Below are 12201 nucleotides of genomic sequence, written 5' to 3'. Positions count from 1 at the left end.
GGATGGAAGAGATCCATGGGTTCATCTGACAGCACAACTGAGGACAGAGCCTGGGCACTGTGACCTTACACAAGTACTGACTGGAGGTAAACCTGCATTGCTTTGCCTTGCTGGGGTGGGGCTGTGTGGGTGGGCCTGGAAGAGTTCGTGCTTGATGCAAACTGAGGACAGTCTAGCCAAGTCCTGGGGTTTTTCTGCTGTTACATAAGATATAGGGAGCTGCATCCCCCTATAGAAATAACTGAATGCCCAACAGTGCCTGAGTCTATAGGGGTGTCTGTGCTCCTTTGGCTTGAGAGATTCACGAGCCTTTGCTTTTTCTGTATAAATTGCTTTCTTGTGCCTTGGAAGCGATCTGTCAGAATTGAACATCACGGAGCACAACCGTCACATTCAAAATGAGATAATTCTGAATAATAGAAGAGTTGGGCTATTCAGGTTGCTTAGACATCATCTGCATGGAGCTGTGGGTGCCCCTGCTCAGTGCAGGGAGTTGGACCGGATGGCCTTTAAGGGTCCCTTCCAACTCCATCGATTCTGATTTAAGCCTTATTGCCACCTTCACCATCTTCGTGTCAGTCACAGCCACGAGAGGGAGCCTGGCTGCAAGCACAGCTCTGTAGGGATAGGGAACAAAAGGTAAGAGGAGAGGAATCGGTATTTCAGGACTTCAGTGGGGCGGTCGCAGTGTATCTCAGTAAGCGCTCCCGGGGTGTTTTGTGTTTGCAGTTAACTTCTGCATCAGCCATCTGGGATGGTAGGTGACAGTGGGAGCCTTTCTGCGGGAGATGAGGGGTTGTCGTTCCTCCAGGTGACGTGCCGTGCTGAGAACTGTGCAGTTCTCCCTTATGCTCAGCACGGCGCCTTTGGGGGCGGATTGGGGCAAACCGGAGAGAGAAGAGTTGCTGCAACGTCACCATCTGGTGGCGAAGCTCCGGTGGCTCATAGCAGCCTGATCCCGCACCCGAAATAGCACAGAACTAACGATGTGACTGCTTGGATTGCCCAGCAATGACTGCTGAGCAATAAGCTCACCGATATCAAACTGTTTTTTGCTGATGCTGAGCAAGCAAAGTGTGGTGGAAACGCAAACGCATCATTATTGTATTCAATGAATGAGGTGGTTCTGGGTCAGAAGCTTCAGGAAGGGCCGAACTTTTGGCTGAGTCGATTGAGATGTGCTCAAACCAAAACGACTCGTGGAATCGATGAGAAATGAACTGTCCTTGTTAAAGAGTTGAGGAGCTTCTCTTAGTCAGGGCCAGTTGCTGGTGCTTTTCAGCCCTGTCAGACGACTGGACCATCGTTTCTCAACAGCAAATTGATGAGGTGTTTATGCATAACAGCACTCGCTGGCAGCTGCCTGCTGAGTTAGTTGGCCTGGAGGAAAGCCTTTCCTTTTGCTTCCTCTTTCTTCCCCTGCCCACATGGGTCCCCAGCGGCCACCAGCAGCAATCCAGGAACTGGCAGTCTAAGAATCCTTCCCTGGAGCTGGGAAGGTCCTTGCTGGCAGGAGATGGCTGTGCTCACACGCAGCAGCAGGAGGGGACCAGACCTCCTGCCTCAGTTATTTCCCTGCCTCACAGTTATAGGGTCATGGCTCATGTGACTGGGACACAACCCATAGCCTTCAGATGGTATCGGGGATAAGCCCCGAGCTCTGCTCTGCATCCCCAAGAAGGACTCCTACAGGGTTTGGTTCAGCACAAAGCATTTTGGGGTTTGGATGAACCCCTCCGTGGCTGCTGGCCGGCTGGTTCCTTGCAGTGCAGCAGAGCACAGCACAGTGCTGCTGAGCCACCTTTGCAGCAGAACCCCTCTGCCCTTTCTCCTGACCCCGCTGTGTGACTCCTGCCCTCCCTTTGCCCTCCCTTTTCTCATCAGCATCTGTAAAATCAACCTCTGTGCCAGCCCCATCAGCGCACACGGCACCGCGTCAGTGCTCAGCCTTCTCCCATAGCACGAGAAGCACCGTTCACAGGGGGAAGCATCCTTCAGCACAGCGATGCCGTTCAGCCCACTCTCAGGCATTCCATGCTGCAGCCTCCCCTGCCCATCTGTGTGTGCAGCCCTGCACCCAGCTGTGGGGAGGATGCATTGTGAGCCAGCAGAGGTGGCTGTCTGCCCTGCACGCCGCTTGCAGCAATAGGGCTCTGTGCCCGCCCGGCTCCAGGATGCTGCATCTGAAGGTCCAGTTCCTGGATGACTCCCAGAAGATCTTTGTGGTGGACGTAAGTGGGCATCTTATAGAGAAAGAGGAATGGCTTTTGCTTATCTGGTGTTATCCTTTGGATGCTGGGGAAGGTGAGGTGATGCTGTGGGCAGGGGTGGGGTGCTCTTGTTTGTCTGGCTGCCGTGTTAGCATCCAACAAGCGAAAATAAGCCCGAGAACAGCATGAAAACAGCAGCTTGAACCACACGGCCCGTGGTGAGAAACGTCTGTGTGCATCTCTCCTTGGGCATCGGGGTGAGAAAGGAGTGTGTGTGGTTTGGGGAACAGCAGAGCAACAAGCTGACTGTCTCTTGTTTTTACATGGCAGTGTCCCAAAGCACACTGTCAATGATAATACACATGTAATGAATACCAGCTCTGAATATCGACTGCTGGGATACGATGTAAATGTCTGACATTGATATCAGAGGTGTTAGATTGGTGTGTGTGTGTGTGTGTGTGTGTGTGTGTGTGGGTGACTGAAAGCAGCTGTGCCCGATGCCCTGTCTGTATGCTAGAAGTGGCACTGAGCTGTTGTTAACCACAGCAGCTGATTGAATGAAAGAACCCAAGTGAATCTGTTCTAACCTTTCCCTGTGTCTGTTATGGGACTGCTGCGTTTAATGCAAAATTCCTTTCTTTCATGCTCCGTTGTGGTTCAGAGGCACTTTTGTTCTCCTCATAGACTTGATGTGCCGTTCAGCTGCTTTGTGACAGCAGTTCTGCACAAAGAGGGTTGCAAAGTAATTCCATCATTGGAACCACACGGAGGTCGCCTGATTCGGTTTCTTTGATGCATTTTAGAGCTGAGTTTGCTTTAAATGCGGTCGTTTATGGATGTTTGCAGGGGATTCGGATTGATTAGATCGGGGCACAGCGAGAGACCATTGGAAAAGATGCTGCTGTTACAATATTGCTGCATTTTACTCTGCTCTCTTCTTTGCTCAAAACACAGCCCTGTGCCTCTGCACGCTACAGTGCAGCAAATAGGTTCCATTAGAGGGACTCGGAGCCGTTTCCTTTTTTAGTGTGGAAGGGTCCTGGAAATCCCTTTGGGGCACTGAGCGTTTCACGCTGTGTGGTTCAGATAAATGAGAGCTGAATTAGAGACTTCTCCATTAGAAATGGACGGCTTTGGGCTAAGGCTTGAGCACACATTTCAAGAGACTCATCCTTCCCGAGTTTGGAAAGCTTTTTTTTTTTCCAATGGAGAGCACTTGAGTATAATGGGAAGAGAAGGACAGCAGAGACAAAACACAGCAGAGCTGGTTAGAAATCAGCATAACACAGCGCTCCGGGGCAGGGGAAGGCATCAGTGAGCGGGTGCGTGGCACTGGGAGGGCACTGGGCTGCTCTGCTGCTTGCAGCGTGGTGAGGGAGGGCGAGCACAGCCCCTCCTTTGTACCACCCCCACCGCCGGGCCCTGCAGCAGCCCCACAGGCAGCACCGAGGGCACATTTAGGGACGTGGGGTGCAGCAGCTGTGTGCACCCAGCCCAGCCAGCAGCTCGCTGCCCACACGCAGGTGGGGAACAACCCGCTGGGACGTGCCCATCTTCCCCACAAGCCTGACGAGGGCCAAAGCCTTTCATGCTGGAAAATTCTAGCTTAGGAATCAAGCATTATAATTGCTTTTAATTACCCTTGTGATCTTGTAATTTCGAGGGGAACCGGGCGTGCTGCGGAGCCAATGCTGTTATTAGGCTATCGCTTTGCAGCAGGCTGACAGTGCCGAGCTGGAAGCAGCTGTGACAGGTGCTCATTACTGAGCCCTCAGCCACCCACAACAGCCCCCCTCCGGATCTCTGAGCTGCCCCTGCAGGCACCGACCTGCCTGTGTTCCTGGGTGGCTCTGCCCGAGTAAGTTAATAACTCAGGAACGGAGTTTTTGCTGGTTTTTGTTGTCTTCCCCAGTTCAGTTTTGGTGCGTTCTGGCCTCCTGTGTCAGAGGATGGAGCTACTTAGTTAGCACTTCGCTGACCCAGGGTGCAGGATCTCTGCAGGGTCTGGTGCTCTTAATTACCACTAATTGCAGCTCATTCAGCCCAGCCGTGGGGCACCCAGGTAGTGTCTGTCTGCAGCTCCAATCCCAACAGCAGTGACTGCAACAGGTGTCCTGAGACCAAGAGTTCTCTCCTGGTTTATCAAGCTCCTAAAGAAAGGTGAGAAGTGACCTCCATGAGCCAAGATAAGTGGCATAAAGCCGCAACTGTCCCATCCCATATAACAAAGACATTTACTGAGTAAGCTTTTCCTGTGGCATGATAACAAAGCAGCCCACAGCCCATCTCAGAGGAAGGGGATGAACTCCTTCCCTACCTGCCTGAAACCCATTCCCGACTGCTTTCAGCACTGCTAACCTGTCGCTTCTGCATGTGTTTGCTCACCAGCAAAAGTCCTGCGGGAAGGGGCTGTTCAACCTCACCTGCAGCCACCTCAACCTGGCGGAGAAGGAATATTTTGGGCTGGAGTTCTGCAGCCAGGCTGGGAACCACGTGAGTGCATGCTCTGTGCCCATGGCCTGGCAGCAGCGTCCTGCATTGGGGCACTGGGTGGAAAATGGAGATGGGAATACCTTGAAAATGGGAGGTGCAGGCCACAGCCAGGCTGACAAAGCCCTGGGGACAGCCAAGGCTTGCTCATGAGGTTTATCCATAGCCACCTGTTGCAATGCAGGGTAGCCCCACATTGGCCAGCACGCCTTTATGGCATCCCACCACAGTGCTGCTGCTTTCATTCCCGCTGCCCTTGTGCTGTTTGCTGACCCAGCTCTTTGTTGCCTTGTTTCAGGTCTGGTTGGAGCCTCTGAAGCCCATAACAAAGCAAATTAAAAGTAAGTATTGCCAGAATGAGGTTCTTCTCAAGCACTGCTGGGACAGACAGTGCTGCATGCTGCTCCTTCCTTGTGCTAGGGGGTGGGAGCTCTGCTTTCTGGCATTTAGCTGCCCTCCCTCAGTGGGGTGAGGCTGGGCAGGGTTCTTTGCAAAGATATGCGAACCCTTGCAGAAATGCTTCTGCAAACTGCTGGCTGCATGTTTTAGGTCTGAGCCGCTCATATCCCAACAGTTTGGTACAGGAGCAGGGTTGGCTGTGTGTGCACACCGCTGAGCTGGCAGAGCAGTGGGAATCTCTTTCTGAATGCCCTCCATTCCCATCTGCAGCTATTTGCTGCCCGGCTGTAAGGCATTCAGCACACAGTGACCCCACTCCGTCCCAGACCCGAGGCCCCGCTGCTGCATGGTGATGCTATGCAGCCTGACCTGAATGCATGAGCAGTGCTAACACAGCCCCTCCTTCAGCCTGTTCCTCCTCTCACAATGAACCAAATGAGATTTGCCACAAATCCATGATGGCTGGGAGGTGGTCAAAAGCATAGGGCCATGCATCACCCTGTGTTCCTATAGGGAGTCCCTGGAGCTGTCCTGCAGTGGCTTCCCATCTCCCATGTGCTTTGCCTTGGGTTTGGCTGCTTGCTCTCGCTTGTCTCACAAAACAGCTCTGCCTGGATTGATTCCATTGAGGCTGTTGCATCCCAAGTGCTCAAAGGGCCAGGGAAAGCCCATGGATTTTGCTGAGGGTTTAATATTCTGCCCCGATGGCAGCCGCACCACCCAGAGCATTGCTCCCTTAAGAACCTGTGCAGAAATCCCTTTCCTGACACTTAACAATTTAAAGTATTGCTGGGTCATGTTTTCTGTAGTGCTATTGAGGAGTTCAGCTCCCTGTTTATTTCTGTCCGTGGTGGTGGGGTTTGGGCAGGATGGAAGCCCTAAAACTCAGAGGGCGTCTGCTCCAGGACTGTAAGGGGCAGAGTAACACGCTCTGTTAAGGAGAGGGGGTGTGTGAAGAGAGTTGTGAATGTTCTTCAGAGCCACGTGAAAGCAAACTTATGAAGGTGTTGTGTTTTAAGATCCTAAGGAGGTTCTTTTCAAATTTATGGTGAAATTTTTCCCAGTGGATCCCGGACACCTGCGAGAGGAGCTGACGAGGTACCGTGTTCGTTCTGTGCTCCCCTTACTGCCCCGTCCCCTTGTTTCTGCAGTTGCTATGCAAGTGTTGATTTCCTTACCGTCACCCAACACAACTTGTCTGTTAGCAGCGTTAATCCCAAGTACTGACAGAGCCCCGTGCTGGACAAAACCAAACCTCAGTGCATATCTTGATGCTCTGTTTGTATACCAGATCCACTCGGTGGCCATGCAATGTGCTCTCTGCCAAACGTGTGAGCAGCTGAGCTCCGAGTCGGCTGGCTCTTGCCTGGAGCCATGTTCTGAAAGAAGAACCTCAATTTCATCTTTGAAATCGACAGGGCGAGCTCTTAATGTTTCACAGAAAGCATTGCAAACAGGAACTAAGAATAAAACCAGTGCAGTGCTGCTGCAGAACATTAGCCCCGAGAGACGCGAATGCCCTCTGAAGCATAAAGGAATGTTAGCTCTGAAACCTACTAATGGCTGTATGAGCTCAGGGTGTGCCCAGCTGGATCCTCCTTGGGGGGCTCCACCCCTGCCCCCCCCCTCCAGCCCTCCATCCTCTGGGCAGGGGTGCAGGTGAACACCAGGAGGGGCACAGGGACACCTGGCTCTGTGTCCCATAGAAGGATCCATGCTCAGAGCACCTCCTGTCCCCCCCGCAGGTACCTCTTCACCCTGCAGATCAAGAAGGACCTGGCGCTGGCGAGGCTGCCCTGCAGTGACAAGAGTGCTGCTCTGCTCGTCTCCCACCTGCTGCAGTGTAAGGGCAGCGGGGCTGCAGGGCATTGTCTCAGCCGTGCAGCACAGGGTGCCCCCAACCCTGCTTTTCCTGTGTCCCCCTACAGCCGAGCTGGGTGACTTCCATGAGGAGACGGACCAGCAGCACCTGGCCACGCACAGGTACCTGCCCAACCAGGAGTACCTGGACAACAAGATCATGCACTACCACCGGCGGCACAGGTGAGGGCTGCTCTGCCCCTCCATCTGTGCCATAGCTTCTCAGTACCCCGGCATGCCTGCATCCAAAAACCTTTTAATAACTCCCGCTGTATTTGGGACTCCAGGGGGAAGACGCCGGCTGAGTCGGATGCCCAGCTGTTGGATGTGGCCAGGAAGCTGGAGATGTATGGGATTCGCCCACACCCTGCCAGCGACGGCGAGGGGACGCAGATCAACCTGGCGGTGACGCACATGGGGGTGCTGGTCCTGCGGGTGAGCACCACCTCCTATCCCTCCTATCCTCATCTCTCCCCATGCCAGCTCCAAGTCCTCCCCAGTCCCACCCAGCTGGCGCACCCCAGCAGACCTTGGTGCTGCTCTGGGCACAGCCCCAGGCTCAGCCTCTGTGCTTTGCCAGCTCGGGCTGCACGCTGCCATCCGTGCCCATGCAGAGCCCTTGTCAGAGCATGCACGGCTGTGTAAGCACCACAGGTTACACGGCTGCGTCACGCACGCTCACCGTGTAATCTTCCAGCAAAAATAGCCCTCTAACGTCTGTGCAATTACATAATGCCGTAATCACAGTGTAGCTGCAGAATAAATACAGACTTCCTCGCAGCCGGCGTGAAACAGCGCTCGCCTCCCACACCGACTGACTTCAACCTGGGGACGTCTTGCCAGCACAGACAAAAATCCTAACTGTGGGTCTGCAGTTGGCAATTAGTGTTGCCAGACCCGGTGATCTATGGAGAGCTGTAAACACCCCCTGTGTGCTGCCATGATTGGAGCATCTGTGAGCTCACGGCAGCCTGGGCTCTCCATGAAAGCCAAGAGGGGAATTGGTGCTGTAGCGTGGAGCGGCACCATTCAATCTGCTCCTGCTGCGTGGCTGTGTCCAACTCGATGTGTAATGATGATAAAGGTGAGGAGGCATTAAGGGCATGGAGGTGAGCTGAGCACTTCTTTCAGGAGCAGATTCTGCATTAACTCACCTTCCCTGTGGGCTGGAAGGGTGGGATGCTGCTGTGACCTCTGTGAGTTTTTCTCTCAGACTCCTGCAGTTTCAGCTTTAGTGGGCAGCGTTTCTCAATTCCCACTCTTGGAAGCAATTGATCGATCAGAACCAAACACCAGAACCTCCAGAACCCCTTAACTAGAGCCAGGGAGGGACATTGAGAGCTACAGTGGCAATGTGGAGCCCACGAGCTCAGCTCTTTCCCAGTTGCGTTTCTGTCGTTCCTTGCAGGGCAATACGAAGATTAACACATTCAACTGGTCCAAAATTCGCAAACTGAGTTTCAAGAGGAAGCATTTTCTCATCAAGCTCCATGCAAACATTGCTGTAAGTGCTGTGCTGGGGCTCAGGGCTGGGAGGGTGGGCAGCTGAACAGAGCCCTGCAGCCTGTGTGCTTGCCCCCTGTCATACAGGCTCTGTGCAAGGACACGCTGGAGTTCACCATGGCGAGCAGGGATGCCTGCAAGGCGTTCTGGAAGACGTGTGTGGAGTACCATGCCTTCTTTCGGCTGTCTGAAGAGCCCAAGTCAAAGCCCAAAGCCCTTCTGTGCAGCAAGGGCTCGAGTTTCCGCTACAGGTAAGGGCCCAGGGGAAAACCCTGGTGTGCACAGGGCTGGGCTGAGGGCACTGCTCACATCTTTCCATCCTCACTGCTGTAGTGGGAGGACGCAGAGGCAGCTGCTGGAGCATGGGAGGAAGGCAAAGATGAAAAGCTTACCCTTCGAGAGGTACTGGGAGGGGAAGGGGGTGGTGGCAGGGCCAAGGTGGAGGTCATGCACCCATCCATGCTTCTGGCCTTGCAGGAAGCACTACGCATCCCACTATGATGAGAGGCAGTGCCGCTCCTCTCCGGACCTCCTGACAGATGTGTCCAAGCAGGTATGACCCAATGGGGTGGGTGTGGGGCAGCTGGAAGCAGAGCCAGCACCTGGCTCTACATCCTACTGCGGGCCCCGCTTTGCCCCTGGGCACCCACACACCCCTTGTCCCACAGGTGGAGGAGCTGCGCTTGGCCTATGGCAGCTGCGGCTCCTTCCGCACTGCCAGCGGGGTGCACACCTCCGAGCCCACGTTGGACAGCGGGTCTGCCACAGCCATGATGTTCGCTGCCGAGCTGGAGCGCTTCAAGCCTGAAGTGGCCCCCACCTTCCTGCCCCACTCCAAGAGCAGCTCCACCTTCCCCTTGCTCTATGCCCAGCTGGAGCTGGAGCGGGCATGGGAGCCCACTGACCCCTTTAGCAGCAGGACCCCTTTGACGTCCTTCCGGCCCCACCACAAGTTCACTGGGAGCAGCAGAAGCCCCTCGGTGGGCAACATGCGGGAGGTCAGCGCCAGGCCGCTGGTGTACACAGACGTGCCGTGCCCTCCGCTGCCACCCGCCCCGGCTCCTCAGCTCCTCTTCTATGCGGACAGGCCACCACCGCCCCTGTGCCACGTGCCCAGCGAGGAGGAGGGGGGAGCGGCCGGCGGGTGCATCCCCACAGCCACAAAAACGGGCAAGTGGGGCCCCAGCAGCACCTGGATGGGGGAACTGCAGCACGAGGCTGTGGGCACCGGGGTGGGCCCAGAAGGGGAGAGAAGGCAGCCGGCTCGCTCCTTCGATTACGGCCTTCAGGAGCAGCCTCCCAAGCGCTCCTGGAGTCAGTCGGACATGAAGGCCATCCGCTTCCCCTACAGCTCTGAGTTCAGGCCTCTGGGTCCGTGCCCAGCCCTGAGCAGCCGGAAGGTTGGCACGCTGCAGAACGTGCTGGCCCAGCAGGGTGCGGTGCCAGGGCTGCGGCGTGCTGCTGAGCGCTATGTGGGCAGCAGCACCGAGTCCAGCGACTCCGATTCCGACCTCCTGGCTGCCGACTACTGCTCCCTGTATGGCAGAGTGCTGAGGGCACCCAGGGCCCGCGTGCGGCTGTCCTCGGGCAGCCTGCAGCTGGAGGAGGAGGAGGATGAAGAGGTGTCCTTGGCTACCAGCGCTGCCCAAGAGAGGACTTCCAGGTATTTCACATAGGTGCCTGGTGCCTGCCAAAAGGAGAGGCCAGGCAGAGCCAAGTCTGCTGAAGGACCACGGGCCTGCTTGCTGTTTGTGAAACAAGGTGGTCGGCTTGTGTTGTGCGAGTGATGTTAGCTGTAGAGGATGTGTTATCAGATAGCCGAGGGCATCCAGAAGTACCCATCTCCTGTGGCACGTGAGAAAGCCACCACATCGCTGTCACCAGGCTGTTCCCATGCCGGGCAGAAGGGCTCTCCCAAAGCCCCACAGCCACCACCACCTCCAGTCCTTGCAAGGCCACTGCTGTTGTTAGCAATACACTGGGAGAGAAGGAAAAGAAGGCAGCCCATGGAAGTTCATAAGCATCTTGTTTTCCCAGCCCCAGGACAGCTCACTTAAAGGCCCCGTTGGAGGGGAGCAGGATGGTCAGGGAGCTGCTAATGCCCCAGCAAAGAGCTTGTCTGCTACCCCACCATGCGCTGATGCTCCCAGCCCTTGAGAGCAGCTGCACACATAAGGTGCTCCTTGTAATGCTCAGAGCCGTGCACATTATCATTCCCTAAAAAGCATCACGGAGATACTCATAAATCATTTAGGTAGCTTCCCACAGCGAGCTGCTGAAAGCAGGGTAATGAATTACATCATATGGCCTCAACTTTTTCAGGTCTCTTTTTATTTAGGTTTATCAGTTTCTGGCAGCAGCTCAGGCCCATCACTGCCCTGATCAAATACAGGTGAGATGCATATAGAGGAAGCTCCTGGTCTCCCCACAGCAAAAGTCAAGCAAAGTGGGGACAAAAACCTTAGGAAGGGGCAGCAGGTGCTCACCCCTGGCTTGAAGAAGGCTGCTGTAAACTCTGTTTGCTACTTGAATACCAGCTCTGGTAAAAATAAAGGAGGGAGCTTCCCACCAGCCTGAGGGTGGGAGGAGGGAGATCCACGATTTATCCACTGCTTTCAGAAAAGGAATAAAGGTACTTCCTAGAAATGTCTGGCCTTTTCTATTTGGTGGTAATAAAAAGACCTCACAGCTACAGGTCACCTACTCTGCCAACAGGAGGGTGATGCTACCTCTGTAACCTCAGAGCTCTCTGGTAGCCCTCACTGCTCCATGGAGCTGCTGGGCTGAGTTCCCTCTGCGCCTTCATTGTCTCAGCTACTGCAAAGACTCAATGAATGCTGCTGAAAACAGCCACATTCTTGGTCAGCTGCCCAAAGAAACGTGTTAGATCAATAGCGGAGCACAGTTTGTTTTTGCTCTAGATTATTCCAGGCTGAAGCTGTGAACAACCTGGACCCTCCATGCTGCTTTGGGACCGCTCTATTAGAAAGAGAAAAGGTAAACTTGAAGACTCGTTTCTTCCCTTTCCCTTTTTTGCCTTTCCACTCTATTTGCTGGCCAGCAATGGCAGAGGAACAGAGCAGCCCTGAGAAAGGGATAGAAACTCACATCTTAAACTAAATCCATCACATAAACCAGCTTTCCTGGAACCAACTGAAAGAAAGGAACAATCACAGTAAGCAGTGGCACAAATGCAAAGGGATAACCAAGAAAACCCTTAACCGTGGGAGCTGTACTGTGTCTCTTTTTAGCTCTGTTCACCAAGGAAAGGAAAGAATATCAACTGAGCACACCTTACTAGTGAAAGGAAAACAAAGCACAACAAAAACCACAGAGTAGGAAGGGATGACACAAGGATTTGAACTGCTGATGGTGGAAGACATCAGTACATAGGAAAAGGCAGATGTACTCATTAAGCAAGTAAGCTGCACTATGTGTGTGTATGTATTAGAGTATAAAACATCAAAACACACACAGTATAGGAGGAACAAGCTTTGCTGCTTGGAATAATGTGAAATGAGGCAAGTCAGCATACATACCATGACAACTTCGCAAAGAAGAACATTTTATTCCAGTGTTAAGTCGTGAAACAGTGTGATAGAAATCAGGCTTTAAACCAATACTGAGCTTTGTGCAAACACATTAAGAATCTATATACTCTCCTACCCAACTACAGACATCCAATTGAGTGCAAGAACAAGCTTTCACAATACCACGTGCTTACCATACAGCAGAG

The 12201-nt window shown here is 53.8% G+C and overlaps 1 protein-coding gene across 1 annotated transcript; it reads left to right on the top strand.

Annotated features, from left to right (window-relative positions):
• Positions 1-2174: 2174 nt before the first annotated feature.
• Positions 2175-10141, top strand: FRMD7 (FERM domain containing 7). Its single transcript, XM_072336083.1, has 12 exons — positions 2175-2231; positions 4602-4706; positions 5002-5044; positions 6122-6200; positions 6848-6945; positions 7031-7145; positions 7250-7397; positions 8371-8466; positions 8553-8716; positions 8799-8867; positions 8943-9018; positions 9134-10141. The coding sequence occupies exons 1-12, from the start codon at positions 2175-2177 to the stop codon at positions 10139-10141; spliced, it is 2058 nt and encodes a 685-aa protein (XP_072192184.1).
• The last annotated feature ends 2060 nt before the right edge of the window (positions 10142-12201 follow it).

Source organism: Excalfactoria chinensis, chromosome 4, assembly GCF_039878825.1.
Source record: "Excalfactoria chinensis isolate bCotChi1 chromosome 4, bCotChi1.hap2, whole genome shotgun sequence".
NCBI classification, from domain to species: domain Eukaryota; kingdom Metazoa; phylum Chordata; class Aves; order Galliformes; family Phasianidae; genus Excalfactoria; species Excalfactoria chinensis.
The sequence above is the reverse complement of the archived record's forward strand: the minus strand, read 5'-3'. Positions and strand labels throughout refer to the sequence as shown.